General features: G+C 38.1%; 1 protein-coding gene across 1 annotated transcript in view; it reads right to left on the bottom strand.

Annotated features, from left to right (window-relative positions):
- The window catches only part of LOC124595722 (ryanodine receptor), a 690,379-nt gene that overhangs the window by 298,953 nt on the left and 366,975 nt on the right, over positions 1-24,451 (bottom strand). Inside the window, exons 33-37 of the mRNA XM_047134588.1 lie at positions 19,892-20,060; positions 16,642-16,934; positions 14,197-14,371; positions 2,705-2,851; positions 297-508 (exon numbers count right to left, since the gene is read on the bottom strand). Coding sequence (XP_046990544.1) covers positions 297-508; positions 2,705-2,851; positions 14,197-14,371; positions 16,642-16,934; positions 19,892-20,060 — 996 coding nt within the window. The remainder of the gene's footprint in view (positions 1-296; positions 509-2,704; positions 2,852-14,196; positions 14,372-16,641; positions 16,935-19,891; positions 20,061-24,451) is intronic.

The raw sequence follows: 24,451 nt of genomic DNA, 5'->3' as shown, positions 1-24,451 counted from the left end.
AAATAAAAAGTACCTTTTTTTGTTGTGCAGCTATTTGTGGTTTACAAAATATAAGTGCTGTCAAATACATAAACCTGGCATCAAATTCTATACGTTCTGCTAAGTCATAAATAAAGTTGGAAACAGTCTTTAGTTGATTTTTTGTGACTGGAGAGAGAGAATGAACTAATGTTAAGTTGGGACACATCACGCGACAAATGTTACTTATATGATAGGTTATGAAAACTTGTTTTACATCTCTTTGCTGATAAACATTATCCAAAAGTATATTTTAAAACTTAAATGAAACGCCTTACCTGAGTAATCTTTCCATTTCAATAAGCTCCAGAATATCAATACATCTATCCTCTTCAGGTATGTGTAAAGCAAGCATTGACACAGGATCTTCACAGAGGATACTCCAGCCACGGATATCAGATAGTTTCAAAGCATGAACTTGAAGAGACTGGTTTGGAACCCGTGCCCACTGGTGAGGCTTTAAGCACTGCACTTTCAGTCTTGGTGGGAACTGAAACAATGTCCTCTAGTTGGTAAACTAAAGAATTATTTGCCGAGTCAATTTGTAAAAACTGAAATTTATATGTTTACCAGTACTCAAGGTCATTATATGGCAAATTTCACACAATGCACAAAACAGTCCTATATGTGCACTATCTTCACAGAGCATATGAAGAGTGTGCTAGGAAAATGTACACAAACTATAATAAAATAAAATTGTTGAGGCTTGCATATTGTAACCCAAAAATCAGTCAACCAGACACTGAAGTAATCACTGATTTCCTAAGAAAACACAACTACAGCTGAAAGGTGTATTTTCAGTTGTCCAGGCATATTGATAATTCCATTTTTATGCATAATACACTCATGACTGATCTAGTCATCACATTAGGAAAAATTACCTGAAGTTTTAAAGTTTGTTCAAAAAGAATTAAGAATTAAAACAAAACTGCATATTCTGATACAATGCCCTGACACATTACTGCAAGAATAATGAATAACTATTTCATCTTCAATTACCTTATCTCTTAAATATTTGTATAATTTATCTTGGTTTATTTTATTATCACCAACAAGGAAGTCCTGCAAAGAACTGGCATTTAGGAGAACAACAGAGCAAAGAAATAATGAGTGGATTGATCACATAATACAATACAAGCAGTCCTTGAAGGAAATTATAAGGGAACACACCCAGAAGAATATGGCGACAAACATTTTTGAAAGAAGCTATACATAACACAAAAGTCTTTAATTATGCAGAAATAAAGAAGTCATTTTCTGACAGATCCTGAAAGAGGGCTGCCATTCAATCAAAAGACTGGTAATGAAGAAGAAGAAAAAGAGAACATATGACTTGTTTTATTTGATATTTTATAACACTATGTGTGCAATTTATAGTGTGTAATTTCTCATGTAACTTATTCTCTCCCTTTTTGTAACTAGATTTCTGATTTCTAGAAGCAATAACAGGCATCAAACTGTTCATAAAAAGTGAACTGTTGATGCAAGTGGGCACCCAAAAATATGTTTACAAATCTTTTTAAGGAATCTTCAGGTATCATAGAAATACTGCTTCTTGTAACAGTTTGTTACCTGACACAATGTTAAATCTTTTACAAAGTTTCTTGTGTTTTAGCTGTAATCACCTCTTATCTTTTTTGTTTCAGACTGAACCTACACACACACACACACACACACACACACACACACACACACACATCATTAACAATCATTGTTCTTACTACACTACAAAAATGAAAACTTTCAGTAAACTTATACTGCTGAGAAGAGGAGGCAAAATAAAGGTCCTTGGTGTTCCCACAGATATTAATGTATCGTTTAGCCTAGCACTTGAGTCAGCCAATCAAAAACATAAGAAAGTAGCATGATATTCTTCCTTTCTGTAAGTAACTTAGTTTTTTGGAAAGAGCTGGTTGATGTGAAAGCCAAAGTAAGTACTGTTGTGCCCAATTTCAATGCTTCACTGTGTCTGACAACAGCATAAATGTAGCAATTATTTTATGCATTCACACATAGCTCATAATATGTTATTTAATGAATTATGACATCAGTTTGCATAATTGTAAGAAAGATTAGTTATGTACAGAAGCAAATAGACAATCATTTTTCCTAAGTGGGATGGGACAGAGAAGGATAAATTAGGGTACAATTAATTCACATTTTCCTTAGCTTTGTCAGAAAAGTGAGTGGCAAGGGGAATGAATTAAATTTGTCCACAACATGGAATGCTGCAGGGAGGAGAGAGGACGGTTAAGTTAAGTGGCAACTACTTGGTACAATGCTGGAAACTTACCTGAAAATAGTAACTGTGTCCATTTCTTCATTTGGGACAACTATAGATTTAAAACTGGACTTTAAAGGTAATGAATGCTTGGATTTTTCATGAAAACAGAAACCTCACAGTATCTGAACTTAACTACACAAAATTACAGACAACATTTGACAATAATGGCACTATGGCTGATACTCAATCTCTACACTGCATGTTTGTATAGATTGGAAAGATACAAAGTATGTAAATTGTTTTGCTAAAAATTTCCAGTTTCTAGTGATTCAGAAATAGAGCTCAAGATAAAGTGAACTAATAGTATGATGTAGCCTATACAGGCTCACCTGGTATTAATGCAAATGTACGGAGCTCTGACAATGACTGCAACACGTATGAAAAGTGGCATCTTCACATTACCTGTGGTATGACATGCCTCTCTGAATTCTGCAGTACTGCAGCTGACAAGGGGAGTGTCGTCGATGTTCTTCCCAACTCTATCTGTAGAATTTCTTTACTTGTCGCCTCTACAAAAATTGCTGGGAAAAGTTTTGTCTCTGGTTCCATCTGCAATAAAAAGACAGAGACAGGCATTACAAAGGACATTAACAGTGTGTTGACATATAGCAAAGTAGGTAACTGGTGTCATAAGTTACTATGTAGCTTTTTCTTCTATAGTTCCTTCAGGTCTATAAATCTAAGACTCATTTGTATCTACCTTGCACAAGGACCCCTTGTATGACTTTACATAAACAATGAAAGAAAAACACATTTTTGATACACATTGTTTTGTTGTTTCTTAAAATATTCCCCTCTAAAATTAATTCACTTCTGTATGTGCTCAAAGAAATTCTGGAAATATTTTTTTGATTCTAATGTCAGTACTGCTGTATCCCTAGCTACCGATTGTGACACAGCCACTAACCACACAGGAATGTACCATGAGTTGCGAAAGCCCCAGCTCATTGATGCACTACCTCATTAGATATAGATGTAGAGATCAAAGGAAAACAGTCTGAGTGAGTAACATGGCCCCACGGTGCCGAGCCGGTATCCTTCTGTCAGGTGGGTGCTTAGGTTGCTGCTTGCTCAGTCTGCAGCCAGTTCACATTGCTGACCACAACAAGGATCATTTCACTGCAGTGTCCAAACAGCTAAGCCATTGCCAAGTGTATCCTCTGCTCACTGCCTTGATGGACCCTGTCTTCAATTCAGTCTCAAGCTCAACACCCCTCTGGACTCTGTCTTCAACTTGTTCTCAAGCAGCCTACGTCCCACCACTGACCTGACCAAGGCCTTATGGACTCTGTCTGTGTAACACCATTCCAGTGCAACATCGGTACTTGATTATCGGTCAAGAACATTCCAGTCCAACATCAGCGACTGACTTTCAGCCTGAAGCAAGTAGTGGAGACTTACATCTCGAGAAACTGTGTTATTGTATTCTGCTTGTCTTAAAAAAAGTACAATTGTTTCTTTGTACCTGGGAACATTAAGTGTACTTTGTACCTGGGCACATTAATTGTAGTGTATTGCTCCCTTCAGTCACAAATACTAAATTTACCCCAAAGACATGGGTTTGAAAGGATTCAGTAGCTTTCTGAGGTGAAAAAAACACTGTCAACATGTTATTTGAAATAAGAAGAAGAAAAAGATGTGATTAGGTGATAAATTAGGAGAATAAAGACAGTCAGACATTAAGGAAATGATTTTCTCCATCAATTAATCAATTATTTATCATGCTGTTTTAACATAACAGATGAAACTGTGTGCCTACGAATAAGTTATCCTCAAAGACATAAAGCTATTAGCCTCTGCATGAATAATTTGTATTGAGCCTCTGCATAGGTAATTTGTACTGAGCCTCTGCATGGCTAATTTGTACTGATTTTACATTTTCTATGTTTATTTAATAATAAACTTATGTATTAATAATTATAGAGGAATTTGAATAATTTAATGTGAAATAGGCATTTAAATGTAACAAGAAAATATAATAATATGCGATAGGAATAATTGTACACAGAATTGTGTAATGTATTTGGTTTAAGTATTTGAATACTGTGAAAAGTGTTTGTAAATGAAAGATGATCAGGTATGAGAATATGAAGCTGATAGGAGGGGGAGGGGGGGGGGGGGAGAAGCAGGACAGAGATGCAAAGCAAACATTTTGGTTTTTTTGGGTGGTGGGAGCTGTGTAGGTAAGGTGGGCAAGAACGGCCTGGGACAACATGTTTCATTTCCAAGGTAGGAACATGTCTATAGGTTTGTTTGGATGCTAGTCTTCAGTTTATCAGTTTGTGAACAAAGAATCTGAACTGTGAACATAGTGGAACTTCAGTGAGTGTGATGTAGTGAACTCTTTATTTGCCTGCAGCTGTTCTGCTAGAACTATTTTTTGATTCTGATTGAACTGTTGTGTATAGTATGTGTTGGACCATCATTCATAGCAAAGCAGTTTTCTATGAATAAAGCAACAGTATAATTCAAAATGTATGCTAAATATACATTAATATTCTTAACTCTCAATGTCATTTCTTGGTTTACTCGTCTTTTATATCAGTATTTCACTGACTGATTTCATAGGCTAATTATTTGCATATGTAAGGTCATAATACAACAGTGTGCAATGCAACCCCTGTGTAGATGAACCATTTAGCAGGTTGTACACTTGCCCCATGGATTGTTAGCAGCAGAATTTACCATACAGTATTTACCATTAGGTAAAGTTGCGCTGTACAACAGGTGGCATTGTAACGATGAAGAACAATGCGAGGCTATTAGTTGTCATTCCCAACATTCCCAACCCAGCTGACATAATCTGCCTCTCTGAACATCATGTGACCACTGGTATAGAACTCTTAAGAGTTACGGGGATTAGGTTAGCATCTCACTTTTGTAGAGCAGAAATGGAGAAAGGAGGAGTTGCCACATTCATCAGGAACTGTCATAAATTTAAGAACACAGACATTCATAAATTTTGCCTAGAACAGCACATGGAAGCATGTGCAACAGAAGCAGAATTTCACAAAAAATCCTTCATAATATTAAGTGTATACCGAGCACCTGCAGGTAACTTTAATCTGTTCATAAACCACCTTGAAGCTGTACTGGCCCATTTAACAATCAAAAACAAAGAAATAGTGGTTGCTGGTGATTTCAATGTAGATTTCCTTAAAGACTAGATTTCTTTAAAGACTCTCCCAATAAGAACTTACTTGAGTTAAGTAACACTATCATTCAACTTAATTCCCACTGTAAAGTTCCCCACCAGGGTAGCCAATTGCTCACAAACAGCCATTGATAATATCTTTATAGAAAAGTCCAATGAACAAAATTATATTACAAAACCAATAGTCAATGTCCTCTCGGACCATGACATGCAGTTCCCTCTGTTAAATGTTAATACTGAACAGAATAAAAAATCTGTTAAATCTGAGCTCAAGAGGGTAATCAATAAGCCAAAACTTGATTATTTTGGGACACTCCTCAGAGACATTCACTGGACTGATGTTTACAGTGCTCATAGGATGAGTGAAAAATATAACAATTTGGCCAAGAAAGTGCTTACCTTATATGAATAGTTTTCCCCCAAAACTACCCAAGATTAGAGCAAAGTCTACAAAGAAGCCATGGATTACTCAAGGAATAAGGGTATCTTGAAAACAAAAAGAAAACTATCTGTCAATCCGAAACAGTTCCGATGTTGATGCTATAGCATATTACAAGAAATACTGCAAAATATTAAAGACTGTAATACGAACATCAAAGCAAATATATTACAAGGAAAAGATAGTCATATCAGACAACAAAATAAAGACAATATGGGATATAGTGAAGGAGGAGACCGGTAGAACCAGACATGAAGAGGGACAAATAAAATTAAGAGTAAATGATACATTGGTGACAGATGTGCATAGTGTTGCAGAACTTTTTAACAAACATTTTATAACTGTTACTGAAAAGATGGGGTTGTCAGGTTCTGTAGATGCTGCTATGGAATAGTTCAGACCAGACATTTCAAGTAACTTCCATAATATGAATTTGACCCTCACTACCCCAGCAGCAATAATGTCCATCATAAAATCTTTAAAATCAAAAACATCTAGTGGGTATGATGAAATATCAACAAGGTTAATTAAAGAATATGATTCTGAGTTAAGCAACATATTAAGCTGTCTGTGCAACCATTCGCTTATCAGTGGAATATTTCCTGAGTGGTTGAAATATGCTGAAGTTAAGCCACTACTTAAGAAGGAAGATAAAGAAATAACATCAAATTTCCATCCAATGTCACTTTTGCCAGCTTTCTCAAAAATTTTAGAAAAAGTAATGTACAATTGGCTTTATAACCATCTTATCTCAAATAACATACTGTCAAAGTCGCAGTTTGGATTTCTAAAGGGTTCTGATATTGAGAAGACTATCTGCACTTACAGTGAAAATATGCTTAATTCATTAGACAAAAAATTGCAGGCAACTGGTATATTTTGTGATCTGTCAAAGGCATTTGACTGAGTAAATCACAATATCCTTTTAAGTAAATTAGAATATTATGGTGTAACAATAAATGCTGCAAAATAGTTCAAATATTATATCTCTGGCAGGAAACAAAGGGTGTTATTTGGAAAGAGGCTTGTATTAAGCTATCAGGCATCATCCAACTGGGAACTAATTACACGTGGGACCCCACAAGGTTCCATTTTAGGGCCCTTACTATTTCTCGTGTATATCAATGACCTTTCATCAGCAACATTACTAGAGGCCAAGTTTGTTTTGTTTGTTGATGATACAAACATTGCAATAAATAGCAAATCAAGTACAGTCTCAGAAAGATTGGCTAATAAAATATTTGTGGACATTAATCACTGGTTCCTAGTCAATTCTTTGTCACTAAACTTTCCAAAAACACACTACATGCAGTTCAGAACTTTAAGGGGTGTCCCACGAGTATATGCCTACCATATGATGACAAGCACATAGAAGAAGTGGACAGTGTCAAATTCTTGGGATTACAGCTTGATAATAAATTAAACTGGGAGGAGCACACCACAGAACTGCTGAAGCGTCTTAACAAATCTCTATTTGCAATGCGAATTGTGTCAGACATAGGGGATATAAAAATGAAAAAGCTGGCATACTATGCTTACTTTCATTCCATAATGTCATATGGGATCATTTTTTGGGGTAATTCATCAAGCCAAGGTAAGTTTACTGGGCACAAAAAAGTGCAGTAAGAGTTATATGTTGTGTGGAACGCAAGAAAATCCTGCAGAAGCCTGTTTAGGGAACTAGGGATGCTAACTACTGCTCCCCAATATACACTCCTGGAAATTGAAATAAGAACACTGTGAATTCATTGTCCCAGGAAGGGGAAACTTTATTGACACATTCCTGGGGTCAGATACATCACATGATCACACTGACAGAACCACAGGCACATAGACACAGGCAACAGAGCATGCACAATGTCGGCACTAGTACAGTGTATATCCACCTTTCGCAGCAATGCAGGCTGCTATTCTCCCATGGAGACGATCGTAGAGATGCTGGATGTAGTCCTGTGGAACGGCTTGCCATGCCATTTCCACCTGGCGCCTCAGTTGGACCAGCGTTCGTGCTGGACGTGCACACCGCGTGAGATGACACTTCATCCAGTCCCAAACATGCTCAATGGGGGAGAGATCCGGAGATCTTGCTGGCCAGGGTGGTTGACTTACACCTTCTAGAGCACGTTGGGTGGCACGGGATACATGCGGACGTGCATTGTCCTGTTGGAACAGCAAGTTCCCTTGCCGGTCTAGGAATGGTAGAACGATGGGTTCGATGACGGTTTGGATGTACCGTGCACTATTCAGTGTCCCCTCGACGATCACCAGTGGTGTACGGCCAGTGTAGGAGATCGCTCCCCACACCATGATGCCAGGTGTTGGCCCTGTGTGCCTTGGTCGTATGCAGTCTTGATTGTGGCGCTCACCTGCACGGCGCCAAACACGCATACGACCATCATTGGCACCAAGGCAGAAGCGACTCTCATCGCTGAAGACGACACGTCTCCATTCGTCCCTCCATTCACGCCTGTCGCGACACCACTGGAGGCGGGCTGCACGATGTTGGGGCGTGAGCGGAAGACGGCCTAACGGTGTGCGGGACCGTAGCCCAGCTTCATGGAGACGGTTGCGAATGGTCCTCGCCGATACCCCAGGAGCAACAGCGTCCCTAATTTGCTGGGAAGTGGCGGTGCGGTCCCCTACGGCACTGCATAGGATCCTACGGTCTTGGCGTGCATACGTGCGTCGCTGCGGTCCGGTCCCAGGTCGACGGGCACGTGCACCTTCCGCCGACCACTGTCGACAACATCGATGTACTGTGGAGACCTCACGCCCCACGTGTTGAGCAATTCGGCGGTACGTCCACCCGGCCTCCCGCATGCCCACTATACACCCTCACTCAAAGTCCGTCAACTGCACATACGGTTCACGTCCACGCTATCGCGGCATGTTACCAGTGTTAAAGACTGCGATGGAGCTCCGTATGCCAGGGCAAACTGGCTGACACTGATGGCGGCGGTGCACAAATGCTGCGCAGCTAGCGCCATTCGACGGCCAACACCGCGGTTCCTGGTGTGTCCGCTGTGCCGTGCGTGTGATCATTGCTTGTACAGCCCTCTCGCAGTGTCCGGAGCAAGTATGGTGTCAATGTGTTCTTTTTTCCATTTCCAGGAGTGTATTTATTCCTTAATGAAATTTGTCATTAAAAATATATCACTTTTTCAAACCAACAGCTCAATTCATGGAATCAATACTAAAAATAATCTTCACAGGGTTTTAAAGTCCCTTACTCTTGTAGAAAAAGGTGTGCATTATTCAGGAACACACATTTTCAATAACTTGCCAGCAGCCATAAAAAGCCTAACACCAATGAAATTCAGTTTAAGAGAAGCCTAAAGGATTTATTGGTGGCCAACTCCTTCTACTCCATTGATGAATTGCTCAATAGAACCAACTGATTTGTGTGTGTGTGTGTGTGTGTGTTTGTGTGTGTGTCTATATATAACTTCTGCACCGTTTCAGTGCAGTAGTGTGTTCATTGTAAATAAGTATTGTAGTAGTTCTATTGCATGTTTATTACCTTATAAAAAAAAACTTTTTTTTTATTTTAAATTCAGTGCATTAGTGTTTGTAAAATGATTCTTTCATATAGTGTTCATTAACAACAATGACGATCATTCCACTTGGGACCTGTGGAAGGTACATTAGCTTATTTGTTTCAGTTGTAAATATTTGTCATGTATTATTGTTTTTCTGACATGTTGTACATCCTGGAGGACCTCCTCACTACGGATCAAATGGAACGAAAGTAAATCTAATCTAATAGATGACTTGTGGCAAGCAAACTGTTGTATACCATTCAACATTAACTGTTCTTCAATTCTTTAGAGTGATGATTGTGATACGCCCAGTACAGAGAAAGAAATGAGTAATCATTTTCCTGGAAGTGCTTCACACATGCAAACCACTTTTGCCGGTTTTGGTTCTTGTCCAAACACCCAAAATGATACCTGCTGCTTAGTTTCCAACTGATGCATATACGTATATCGAATTTTATCTCCTATTATGATGTTGTAACAGATTTTGTATTTTCTCTGCCATATTTTTTTTTATCATTTCCTTACACCCATTAACACGTGCCCATTCTGAGTATTGGTCAAACTGTGCAGAACCCATTGGGAGCGGCTCTTCTCCATAGCTAAAAGTTCTCACAAAAATCAGTGGGGTGCAGTCTTTGATACACCTGAGGATGTTTCTGTCTCACGGTAAGTCAACCACTAATCCTCTTCGAATCAATTGTTTCCAACAAAAATTGATTTTGGTCAACCTTCACAAAGTACGACCATGGTGAAATTCTGCAGGCCACCTGCAAAGAATCTTTTCTGAAAGCAGCTGACTACCTAAACTTGAACACAGCAATTTGAGGCATTATTGTTGAGCTAGTCCTACACAAAAATTGTACAAGAATCTTCTGATGAAAATCTTGACATGGAATATCCATTTTTCCACAACACTCTTTCTCTCTTTCTTTAAACACTCACTGTACACCAACTGCTCAGTCAGCTTCTGAGTTGATATTGTTTTAACAGGAACAAATGACAACTAGTAATGTCACTTATCTGTAGAACCACTGAGTGGATGTTTATGAAAAAGTCCAAAAAGACGTTTGGGTTCTTGATATTCTTGTCCATCTTCCTGCTTCTGATGACTACAGAGTCACACCTATGTAACTGTGAAGGTGAATCTATACAGAAATATACCTTAGAACAAGGCCTAATGCTCATAAAACAGAAACCATGGATGAGCCTACACTGTTGAAACAGACTGATGAATTCCATGCAGAAAATATTTTGCTGATCAGATCTCTGTAAACTTCGCTGGGGTACTTACTGTACTAGAGAAACGTAATGCAATTTCAAGAACCTCTCACCACAGGAAATTCTACCAGTATACTATTCCATCCTATTACATAAGTATCACGCGAGGACTTTAGGGATAAAATATGAGAGAAAACTGGGCACATACAGAAGCAAACAATCTGTAATTTTTCTGCACACAACCAATTACTGGAATGTGACGGGAGGTGAATTATATTTGCACTATGTAACCCCTGTATTGTGCTCTATGGTGTAGTCCTATTGGGGCTGCCTTGCTCTGACCTGTGAACTCGGTTAGTTTACCTGAGCAATTTCGGATGGATCCACACTTTTATGTTGAAACTGAAATCACAGCACCTCCCTTTTCTTTATTGCCTTCTCATATAGGAGGCATTGCCAGATATGAGTTTCACATTAAAAAGCCATAAAAAAAGTTATAAGAATGATAGCACTCAAACCTTGAGCCTTTCAAAATGCAGTGTGACACAAAGCAAAACTCCTTCACTACTTTAAGTGTCTCATTTCCTGATCTAATTCCCTCAGCATCACCTGACTTAATTTGACTACATTCCATTATCCTTGTTTTGCTTTTGTTGATGTTCATCTTATATACTCCTTTCAAGACACTGTCCATTCTGTTCAAATGCTCTTCCAAGTCCTTTGCTGTCTTTGACAGAATTACAATGTCATCGGGAAACCTCAAAGTTTTTATTTCTTCTCCATGGATTTTAATACCTAGTCCAAATTTTTCCTTTGTTTCCTTTACTGCTTGCTCAATATACAGATTGAATAACATCGGGGATAGGCTACAACCCTGTCTCACTCCCTTCCCAACCACTGCTTCCCTTTCACGCCCCTCAACTCTTATAACTGCCATCTGGTTTCTGTACAAATTGTGAATAGCCTTTTGCTCCCTGTATTTTACCCCTGTCACCTTCAGAATTTGAAAGAGAGTATTCCAGTCAACATTGTCAAAAGCTTTCTCTAAGTCTACAAATGCCAGAAACGTAGGTTTGCCTTTCCTTTCCTTTCTTCTAAGATAAGTTGTAAGGTCAGTATTGCCTCACGTGTTCCAATATTTCTACGGAATCCAAACTGATCTTCCCCGAGGTCAGCTTCTACCAGTTTTTCCATTCGTCTGTAAAGAATTCATGTTAGTATTTTGCAGCTGTGACTTATTAAACGGATAGTTCGGTAATTTTCACATCTGTCAGCACCTGCTTTCTTTGGGATTGGGATTATTATATTCTTCTTGAAGTCTGAGGGTATTTCGCCTGTCTCATACATCTTGCTCACCAGATGGTAGAGTTTTGTAAGTACTGGCTCTCCCAAGGCTGTCAGTAGTTATAATGCAATGTTGTCTACTTCCGGGGCCTTGTTTCAAATCAGGTCTTTCAGTGCTCTGTCAAACTCTTCACGCAGTATCGTATCTCCCATTTCATCTTCATCTACACCCTCTTCCACTTCCGTAATATTGTCCTCAAGTACGTCGCCCTTCATAGACCTTCTATATACTCCTTCCACCTTTCTGCTTTCCCTTCTTTACTTAGAACTGAATTTCCATCTGAGCTCTTGATATTCATACAAGTGGTTCTCTTCTCTCTAAAAGTCTCTTTAATTTTCCTGTAGGCAGTATCTATCTTACCCCTAGTGAGATAAGCCTCTACATCCTTACATTTGTCCTCTACCCACCCCTGCTTAGCCATTTTGCACTTCCTGTCAATCTCATTTTTGAGACATTTGTATTCCTTTTTGCCTGCTTCATTTACTGCATTTTTATATTTTCTCCTTTCATCATTTAAATTCAATATTTCTTCTGTTACCCAAGGATTTCTACTAGCCCTCGTCTTTTTACCTACTTGATCCTCTGCTGCCTTCACTGCTTCATCCCACAGAGCTACCCATTCTTCTTCTACTGTACTTCTTTCCCCCATTCCCGTCAATTGTTCCCTTATGCCCTCCCTGAAACTCTGTACAACCTCTGGTTTAGTCAGTTTATCCAGGTCCCATCTCCTTAAATTCCCACCTTTTTGCAGTTTCTTCAGTTTTAATCTATACTTCATAACCAATAGATTGTGGTCAGAGTCCACATCTGCCCCTGGAAATGTCTTACAATTTAAAACCTGGTTCCTAAATCTCTGTCTTGCCATTACATAATCAATTTGATACCTTCTAGTGTCTCCAGGATTCTTCCATGTATACAACCTTCTTTTATGATTCTTGAACCAAGTGTTGGCTATCATTAAGTTATGCTCTGTGCAAAATTCTACCAGACGGCTTCTTCTTTCATTTCTTACCCCCAATCCATATTCACCTACTATGTTTCCTTCTCTCCCTTTTCCTACTCTCGAATTCCAGTCACCCATGACTATTAAATTTTCATCTCCCTTCACTACCTGAATAATTTCTTTTATCTCATCATACATTTCTTCAATTTCTTCATCATCTGCAGAGCTAGTTGGCTTATAAACTTCTACTACTGTAGTAGGCGTGGGCTTTGTATCCATCTTGGCCACAATAACGCGTTCACTATGCTGTTTGTAGTAGCTTACCCGCATTCCTATTTTCCTATTCATTATTAAACCTACTCCTGCATTACCCCTATTTGATATTGTGTTTATAACCCTGTAGTCACCTGACCAGAAGTCTTGTTCCTCCTTCCACCGAACTTCACTAATTCCCACTATATCTAACTTTAACCTATCCATTTCCCTTTTTAAATTTTCTAACCTACCTGCCCGATTAAGGGATCTGTCATTCCACGCTCCGATCCGTAGAACGCCAGTTTTCTTTCTCCTTATAACGACATCCTCTTGAGTAGTCCCCGCCTGGAGATCCAAATGGGGGACTATTTTTACCTCCGGAATATTTTACCCAAGAGGACGCCATCATCATTTAACCACACAGTATAGCTGCATGCTCTCGGGAAAAATTACGGCCATTGTTTTCCCTTGCTTTCAGCCGTTTACAGTACCAGCACAGCAAGGCCATTTTGGTTAATGTTACAAGGCCAGATCAGTCAATCATCCAGACTGTTGCCCCTGCAGCTACTGAAAAGGCTGCTGCCCCTCTTCAGGAACCACATGTTTTTCTGGCCTCTCAACAGATAGGCAAATAGGCACAACAAAACGACTGTCAGTAAGTAAGCCTTTAGTCAAAAAAAAACACACACACACACACACACACACACACACACACACACACACACACACACACATGCAAATGCAACTCGCACATGCATGACAACAGTCTCTGGCTTGCAGAGACTGTGGTCATGTGTATGTGAGTTGCATTTGCATGAGTGTCTGTGTGTGTATGTGGTCTGTTTCTGACAAAGACCTTTTTGTCCAAAAACTTACTTGCTGACAGTCTTTTTGTTGTGCCTATCTGTGACTCAGCATCTCCACTATATGATGACTAACAACTATCCATTTCATTAATGTAGTCATTATTCCATACTGGATTTTCCATTGTTTGAGCTTACCTTAAATCGATGGTTTGTTTCCTTTCCTTCACAGGTAAATGTCACATAACCAGTAGCAGCATCAACGAAGCACCCAATAAACATCCCCTGTGATGCCCCTTTTCCTGACGCATCATTTGTTACTTCATTGTAAAGCTCGTCAGCTCGCACCATGTAGCAACTTTGACGGTCAACACTAATAATGGAAAAGAATATCTTTTTATCACTAAAATAAGTTATCATTATTACATAAATAACTTATTTGTGCTGAGAAATAACTTTGAAACGCATCTTTTCAAAAGGAAAATTTTTGGCCAACACCTGCAGTAGAAGCAGAGGATGTACAAAACAAACAAAAAAAAATTGTATAACACTTCCAGGAAATTATATTATGCATTTTTTCAGGTTGTGAGAAATATTTGTAGCACACAAGCTCATAGTAATACTACGAGTTCTTCATTATATCTAAATCACAGCACTGTAATTCCAGTTACTGGTATTCACCCTCATTTTTAGCCATGAATGCCTGTTAACAGTTATGGCTTGAGATGGAGCACACAATGAGATTGTCATTGACAAAGATAAGAGAGTTCTAATCATTTACAAATTTTATTGGGAAGTCCTACAGGAAAGGTACTGTGCTCACTGTGATAAACTTCCCTGGAGTTTTGGTGAACCTACAAAGGTGATTATTTTTTCAACTTCCTTTAGGCTGACAATTAAAATACAAATCTCAGAAAGGATTTTGAACACATATAACGTACAAGTAGTGCCAACTTTTTGGCATAGTCACAAGTATGATAAGTAAAGGGTGTTTATAAATGAATATTGGGGTTTTAACACTTTATAATATTTATTATATTACACTTACAGCTATAAATGATATATCAAATGAAAGAGCAACTCAAACAGTTTTACCAAGAACCTTATAAATGTTCAATGTGAGCACCATTTGTCACACGGCACACATCAAGTCTACAGCCGAGTTCTTCCCAAACGTTGATAAGTGTGTCTTCAGTGATTGTAGCAACAGCTGCTTCAATCTGGTTTCTTAATTCAGGGAGGTCTGCAGGTAGCGGAGGTATGTACACACGATCCTTGATGAAGCCCCAAAGGAAAAAATTGCATGGCGTTAGGTCGGCTGAACGTGGAGGCCATGCAAAGCAAGCCCCGTCATTGGGCACCTTGCGTCCTATCCAGCGCTTGGGTACAGGGAAATTCAACCAATATAGCAGATTGCGGCAGAAATATTGCATGCTGCGCATGCACACTGGTGCCAAACACAACTGTTTGAGTTGCTTTTTCATTTGACATATCATTTATAGCTGTAAGTTTAATGTAATAAATATTATAAAGTGTTAAAACCCTGACATTCATTTATAAACACCCTGTACATGTTTCAGGACATCATACCAACTTTCCTATTCCATCTGCAAGAACCCTGACACACATTTCTCGAGCCATGTTGTCATGATGCCCTATCGTTCCTCAACAAAGGAGCCAATAGGTTTCATGCCACAGGAACAATATCCAAAAATGAAAAAATGCATTCACTTACGAACAGAGAACCATATTGCTTCACCTCAAAAACTTTTTCTACAGGCCAAATGTGATGTGGTGAATCATTATCTCCATAATCCAGATATGTCACCAAGTGACGTACACCTTTTCTGGAGATGAAGTGGTGTTTGGTTGGATGATGTTTCACCACCAATGCAGAACTACAGAGCATAATTGTGACACACCACATGAGGCATGCAGTGGAAAGTTTTAGAGAGATAAAAAGGGAAGCTGGTACTCTATTACTGGTAGACAAATGTCTCAGTTGCCAAGTTGAATAATTAGGAGACATCCAACATGTATAATTAGTACTTGCTTTAATTTCCACTCTAATCAATGATTAAATGGTTAGTCCTTGCAGCTTCTGCATGGAGTCTTAACAATATACTGCATTCCATTCCTCCCATATCAAACACTGTAGGAATAAGATGGCTACACAGTATGACTTGAATAGGAAGTGGAAGTGGTAAGAGTAGTGGAAACATGGTACTCTTCACGTATTTTTTATATTGTCCACACAAACATTATAAAACTGGTATTTGGAATACTTTCAAAATGCCACATGATGAATGACAGTAAGATTCTGACTTCACAGGTTGCATTACCAATGATGAAATTTTTTAAGTACTAATAATGGCAAGCATTAGCCTCTGACTGAATCCCATCATATAAACCCAATGATTGGATGTTAGTCATTAAAGTAACAAAAAAATGTATGTATAAGATTATGTATTGAAGTATAATAATTAAGAATGAACATGTAACAAACAGGAAAGGATCAGCGTGAAGTAAAAACAAAGAGGGGAGAGGAAGGTAGTGGGAGGGAGACAGAGAGTAAGTAAATAAAATCTGCAAGTAAATACAATCTTTTGTAGTGTAATTTAAATATAAATTTGCAAATCTTACCTCTCCATTATTCTTTCATACTCATCCACAATTGTTACAGATGCTTTCTGAACATGGCTCTGGTTGAAGTCTTTTCTATGGACATGATACTGAGTTGTTACCCATCCAACATACACATGTGTTGGGTCCTGACCAGGAAATATTCGCACTCCATAGAAGTACTCATTTATAAGTTTGAGACATTCAGCATCAAAAATCTCATTACCAATAGCCTCTACACCTGTTGCTGCAGGAACAGACAAAGCCTTTGGTGATCGATCTGGAACCGATGGTGGAACTACCTTCAGGTCAGTCTGGAACAAAAAAAAGCATGACTGTAATGTCACAGTTTTGCAAGTATGCAGATCCAGTAAAAACACAATAGTAACTTTAAGTAAAGCTATCCTCAAGCCAAAATCGATTTGAAAACCACAGTGCTATACTAGCAATTATCGTGATGAAGGTTGTATGCCCTTGCCTTCATCTTACTTTTTAAATGATTCACCCACTGAGTAATAGGATGACCTATAGTTAAACACAAACTCTAAAATATGGTACAATTTTTCAAGTTCACAAATAATTGTCAGAATTGAAAGATGCTGTAAATGGATTTTTAATCTGATTCTTACCCATTGAGCTACCAAGTCAACATGAAAATATAAACAAGCAACCACAATTAGGAGAATAACAATAAGAAGAACAAGAAAGACAGGAGAGATAAATACAGAGAGAAAGAACTCGTGTAACGCATCATGAAACTGCTTTTATGTAATTTGACACATAATTAAAATGTAGATTAAGTGTTGTTGTGAATAGAAAAGAGCTGTAAACACACTGAGTGAACAAATTGGAAATTGAGGAGGGCCACCAGCAATTGTACACAGCACTAAATGTCTTGATTTGTACAGGCCAGTATATGTCATTTATTTAGAATGACACGAGGGGGGAAAAAAGAGAATTGCGTAACATTTTCTTTGGTTCAACTATCATTTTTTATGTAGTAAGTTCTATTCTTTAGCCTGGAACAGAGATTTTAATACCATTGCAATTTTGACAGAATTTCTCATGTGGAGATAGCACTGTTTCTCTGTCTCAACATGAATTACATGAATGAAATAAAGACAGGTACCTGTATTCATTAAACCTAAAAGCAACACAGATATCAGGTAAACATAGTTGTTACATATTACTATCATCATTAGGCTTATTTCCTGATTCCAGGAAACTGTATAAATTGACAAATGATATACAACTTGGGAAGAAACAAGAATCATAAAGCATCTACTTTAACAAAAATCTGTAAAACTGCCATGTCTGCCTGTTTGAACACAATTCTCCAAAATTACTGATAAATTTTCATGGGGTTTTTGCAGGTAGCTTGAGTATATTTTGAGGCACTGTGTAGGCTTAATTTATCAAAATCTGATCACAGAAAAAAACAGCATGATTTAAAGTTTTATCTAAAACCATCCTATCTGTCTTTTTGAACCTGACAATTTCTTTCATGGGGTTTTCACAGGTAACCTGAGCATAGCCTGAGGCACTGGATACTCTTTATTTAATGAAAATTGGGTCACAGAAAAAAAAGAGTTATCATAACTGAAAGTTTTAACCATACTTATGTTATAAATGTGAAAATAACCCCGCCTGTTATGTCTTAATGACTAATCCGCTGGACTGAATTTGACGTAAAGATAGGTTCTACCCTAAGGAAGAACATAGGGCACTCTAGAAAATCTGTAGTACAAGATACTTATTGATTTGAAGAGAAGAATAGTACATGAATTAGGGAAAATATTTACTCTCAGTAAAAGTTATTTACTCTTTAACTTTTGAGCCTTAACATATTTTTGAAAATGCTTTTATTGGTTGATAGGTGCTCCATGGTATGATTCAAAGTAGTGATTACAATTCTTATACAATCTTCAATGTGTTTAATTTGTACTTCCACACTATTTGTTGCATAATGTACCCATTGTTAGAGAGCTGCTCATAAAGTATTGGACTTTTATTTACAAAATCATCTTTATTCGGATACAGCTTTTTGACACTAGTCACCTTCAAAGTAGTCCCCTTTGGCTTCTACGTGCCTCTTCCAATGCTGCTGCCACTGGAAGCTTTGCTGGAAAGCCTCTTTTGCTGAGGTGCCTATTTGCCCTGTCAAATTTTACATGATGTCTTCTCTTTTCTGAAACATGGTCCCTTTCAGAGTCTTTCTAAGTTTAGGGAAAAGTCAGAAACACCTGGTGCTAGGTCAGGTGACTAGGAAGACCAACAAACCATAGCACTGTGGTGTTTAGCCAAAACACTCTGAATTAACTGAGAACAATGAGAGGGTGCATTATTGTGGTGAAGGTGCCAACTGCCTGCTCCCCGCAGCCCAGTGTTTGCATCTCACTGCTTCATAAGGGCAATATATAGCCTTTTGGTAATACTTCTTATTGACATCGGTAAGAAAGTTATGATTACTGTTCACAATACTCAGCATGTTCTGTGTGATCTCCAAATGAAGTTGCTTCTGCTCAGTTGTTAGCGAGTTTGTCACAAATTTTGAGATCCTCCTGAGGCCCAAATGTTTCAAAAATTGGGATGAATGGATTCAATTCTAATTTTAATCTCATCTGCAAGTTCTCTGTTTGTGATTCAATCACCCTGCATCGCCAGGGTTCTTACATGATTAACAACAACCTCATTTGGACATATTGAGGGCCTACCTGAATGTGCTTCACTCTTCACTGATGAGCAACCATGTTTGAAGAGGTTGTACCACTCCTTTATCTGTGTGGTACCCATTGCTTCAACCCCAAATACTTGTTGAATCCTGCAGATTGTTTCAACTTGACATTTGAGATGCTTAAAACAAAATTTGATGCAATAACATTGTTCCACTTTTTATGCCATTTCACTCACAATATAAAATCTGATGACAACTACTTACATGTATTCACTTGTCATTGGGTAGCCAATGACTGGTTGTTTCTGCAGTCATGAAAAAATCAGACATGCGTACAATGTATGCCTATAAATTTACAGGAAAGGAAATGCATGACCCAATACCATTGTTGGTATCAACAATAAAAAAATAAGGTCGGATAGTTTTTGAACAGCCTTTGTATAACGCATACTTACTTCAGTAGCATGATGCATAGATTCACACTTCTGCCCATACCCCTTTGTATACACTGCTCAGCAGAAACTACTGATATGCAAGTGCAGTTGCAGGTAACAGCTAGTCTAAAGTAAGAATGAGTTATAACAGATAGTTTTGTACCTGAGACATGCGGACTTGTGCTGTTCGTGGTGGCTGAAGTGTATTTGTACGTGCCATACCAAGTGGTTTATTTCTTTCTGGTAGTATTTCCCCATCTATACCACCTGGTTCTGGAGTTTTTGCTTTCTTCATTCCTTCACTGCTTGCATCTCGTTTTCGGGAGAAAAATCTGCAACCACAAGAAGATAAAAATGTATATTCTAATTATGGCAGTTGTTACCATTATTCCTTCCATTACCATATTTATATTCTTCCAAGGACTTTCCATTACCCAAATTATGGGAGTCTTACTCAGACGATAATTTTCTCTGAGGAGATTGAAACTTGCTTATTTTAAATTAAATGCTATGAAGATGTGTGTAACAGATAAACATATAATCAATGGTATGAGTAAAGCACATTCTGATACATAGTGTCTGACCCTTAGGACATAAATTAAAATTCCTTTTAACATAAAAGTGATTCATTTGTTTTGGGCCCCTGTTGATACTGTCAGTGGCCCTCTTTTTCCAATTTGTCCATGACAACACCAACTCAGAGTGTCAAAGCATACATATAACCTCATACAGCAACTGAACGCCACACATCACACGACTGCTTGCCACTGCTCTTGTTATGGTGCATGCACCCTCTGTACAAAGACAGACTGGAGTGCACAGTGACTGCTCGTTTCTTTTTACACTACTTAACAAATATCCACTACCATGATCATTTTGAAGTGGAACGAATACCCATAGTGGACCAGTGTATTTGATAAAATGCCCTGTTATGCTACATATCTGTGAACTCTAGCTAAAGAGGTCGTGCATAATTGCTTATTCATATGCAACAATATTTTCATTTCCTCAACAGGTACTTCATTTACATGTATCACTAATGATTATTACTCCCGCTCATGCTTAACAATATTTGATAAAGCTTGCTTCATTGTGTCATGTGTCATATTTAAACATTATACAATTTGTCAAAACAATTTCCCAGATTTAAGCCAGATGGAGAGGTGCATCCAATACACATTTGAGAGTACTTTCATTATCAAAGCAGGTGGGATGACCTCGTGAAAACTTATTATGCATTAGGTTACTTAACAGGAGACGCAGCTGAAAAGGATAGTGCTCATTCACAAGATTTTAAATTTTGACGGGATTTCCAGGAAAGTTTTAAATGAAAATCTTGGTGTCCCAGCACACAGGAAAAATTAACACTTGAACTATTAGACCAGAAATATTACAATAGTCCTCAGAGTACTTATAATAGGTATATTGAATGGCACATCATGAAAGCTAAATATCTAGATGGTCCAATAGACAAAGTACATTTGGTCAAGGCATTAATAAAACAGCTACCACACTATATGAGGAAAGAGTTATGTACAGAGGATGGACAAATGTTAATGATTTGCTTACTTTCATAGAAGGATTAGAAACTATGAATACAGGAAGGAATAAAAGTTTCCAGGATAGTGACTGGGTTAACACAAATAAAAACAATAAATCTTTTCTAGTCCATTTGTAAAGAAAAGAGAAACTAATTATTGTGCATAATAACAGAAATAAGACAAGAAGCAAGGATGGAAACAATATACATTCACAAGTTTTCTTACCTCATAATGTCTAACACAAATAAAAATTCTAAAAATGTGGTCATAACTAATTCTAGAAAAGATGTAGTTCAAAATAAATATCCCTATACAGTTGTGGAAAATGGAGATTGCCCTGGATCATGTGCCAAAATCCAGGATATACTGGTTGCATGTAATCATAAAATACTCATCACAGAGTAGTTCTCATCTACATCTACATCTACATGGATACTCTGCAAATCACATTTAAGTGCCTGGCAGAGGGTTTATCAAACCACCTTCACAATTCTCTATTATTCCAATCTCGTATAGCGCGCAGAAAGAATGAACACCTATATCTTTCCGTACGAGCTCTGATTTCCCTTATTTTATTGTGGTGATAGTTCCTCCCTATGTAGGTGGGTGTCAACAAAATATTTTTGCATTCATAGGAGAAAGTTGGTGATTGGAATTTTGCAAGAAGATTCTGTCACAACGAAAAACGCCTTTCTTTCAATGATGTCCAGCCCAAATCCTGTATCATTTCTGTGACACTCTCTCCCATATTTCGTGATAACACAAAATGTGCTGCCTTTCTTTGAATGTTTTTGATGTACTCCATCAGTCCTATCTGGTAAGGATCCCACACTGTGCAGGAGTATTCTAAAAGAAGAGGGACAAGTGTAGTGTAGGAAATCTCCTTAGTAGTCTGTTACATTTTCTAAGTGTCCTGCAAATAAAACACAGTCTATGGTTAGCCTTCCCCACAACATTTTCCATATGTTCCTTCCAATTTAAGTTGTTCATAGCTGTAATGTGTAGGTATTTAGTTGAATTTACAGCTTTAATCTAGACTGATTTATCATGTAACTGAAGTTTAATGAGTTCCTTTTAGCAATCATGTGGATGACCTCACACTTTTCAATATTTAGGATCAACTGCTACTTTTTGCACCATTCAGAATTCTTTTCTAAATCGTTTTGCAGTTTGTTTTGATCTTCTGATGACTTTATTGGTCAATAAACGACAGCGTCATTTGCAAACAACCAAAGACAGCTACTCAGATTGTCTCCCAAATCATTTATATAGATACGGAACAGCAAAGGGCCTATAACACTACCTTGGGGAAAGCTAGAAATCACTTCTGTTTTACTCAATGACTTTCCATCAATTACTACGAACTGTGACCTCCCTGACAGGAAATCACAAATCCAGTCACCTAACTGAGACGATATTCCATAAGCACGCAATTTCACTATGAGCCGCTTGTGTGGCATAGTGTCAAAAGCCTTCCAGAAATATGCAATCGATCTGAAATCCCTTGTCAATAGCACTCAACACTAAAGAACTAGTTGTGTTTCACAGGAACGATGTTTTCTAAACCCATACTGTGTCAACAGACCGTTTTCTTCAAGGTAGCTCATAATGTTCGAACACAATGTATGTTCCAAAATCTTGCTGCATATTGACGTTAATGATACGGGCCTGTAATTTAGTGGATTATTCCCACTACCCTTCTTGAATATTGGTGTGACCTGTGCAACTTTCCAGTCTTTGGGTATGGATCTTTCGTCGAGCGAAAGGTTGTATATGATTATTAAGTATGGAGCTAATGCATCAGCTTTCTCATAAAGAAACCTAATTGGTATACAGTCTGGACCAGAAGACTTGCTTTTATTTAGTAATTTGAGTTGCTTCACTACTCCGAGGATATTTACTTCTATGTTACTCATGTTGGCAGCTGTTCTCGATTTGAATTCTGGAACATTTCAGAAGGCTGTGTTTAGTAACTCTGCTTTGGCAGCACTGTCTTTGATAGTATCTCCATTGCTATTGCACAGAGAAGGCACTGATTTTTTCTCGCCACTAACATACTTCACATACGACCAGAATCTCTTTGGATTTTCTGCCAGGTTTTGAGACAGATTTTCGTTGCGGAAACTGTTAAAAGCATCTCGCATTGAAGGACACGCTAAATTTCAAGCTTCTTGAGGATTTTGCTCTGTTTAAATTTGGCATGTTTGTTTCGTTGTTTCTGCAACAGTGTTCTAACCCGTTTTGTGTACCAAGGATGATCAGCTCCGTCGTTTGTTAATTTATTTGGTATAAATCTCTCAATTGCTGCCAATCTGGTCTACACTTATATTATTAATATGGAATGAGTGGAAATTGTCTCTCAGGAAGGCATCAAGTGAATTTTTATCTGCTTTTTTTGAATAGGTATATTTTTCAAGGATTTGGGGATTACAATATTCAATCTCGCTGCGACAGACCTGTGTTCACTAATCCCTGAATCAGTTTTGATGCTCGTTATTAACTCAGGATTATTTGTTGCTAAGAGGTCAAGTGTGTTTTCACAACCGTTTACTATTCGCATGGGCTCATGAACTAACTGCTCGAAATAATTTTCAGAGAATGCGTTTAGAACAGTTTCGGATGGTGTTATATGCTTACCTCCGGAATTAAACGTGTATTTTCGCCAACATATCGAGGGTAAATTACAGTCACCACCAATTAATATCGTATGAGTCGGGTACGTGTTTGAAATCAAACTCAAGTTTTCTTTGAACCTTTCAGCAACTGTATCATCTGAATTGGGAGATCACTAAAAGGATCCAATTATTATTTCATTCCGGTTGCCAACAATGACCTCTGCCCATACTAAATCACAGGAAGTATCTACATAAATTTCCCGACTAGTTAAACAACTTCTGACAGCAACAAACACACCACTGCCAACCGTGTTTAGCCTATCCTTTCGGAACACCGTTAGGTTCTTCGCAAAAATTTCGGCTGAGCTTATATCCGGCTTTAGCCAGCTTTCAGTGCCTATAACGATCTGAGCATCAGTGCTTTCTATTAGCGCTTGGAGTTCTGGTATTTCCCCAACACAGCTACAACAATTTACAACTGTTATACCAATAGTTCCTGTATCTACATTCTTCCTGTGTTCTGCCTGCACCCTTTGTGACTGCTTGTGTTTTCCCGAGACCATCTAA

Source organism: Schistocerca americana, chromosome 2, assembly GCF_021461395.2.
Source record: "Schistocerca americana isolate TAMUIC-IGC-003095 chromosome 2, iqSchAmer2.1, whole genome shotgun sequence".
Taxonomy (NCBI): domain Eukaryota; kingdom Metazoa; phylum Arthropoda; class Insecta; order Orthoptera; family Acrididae; genus Schistocerca; species Schistocerca americana.
This window is presented reverse-complemented; position numbering and strand designations above follow the sequence as displayed.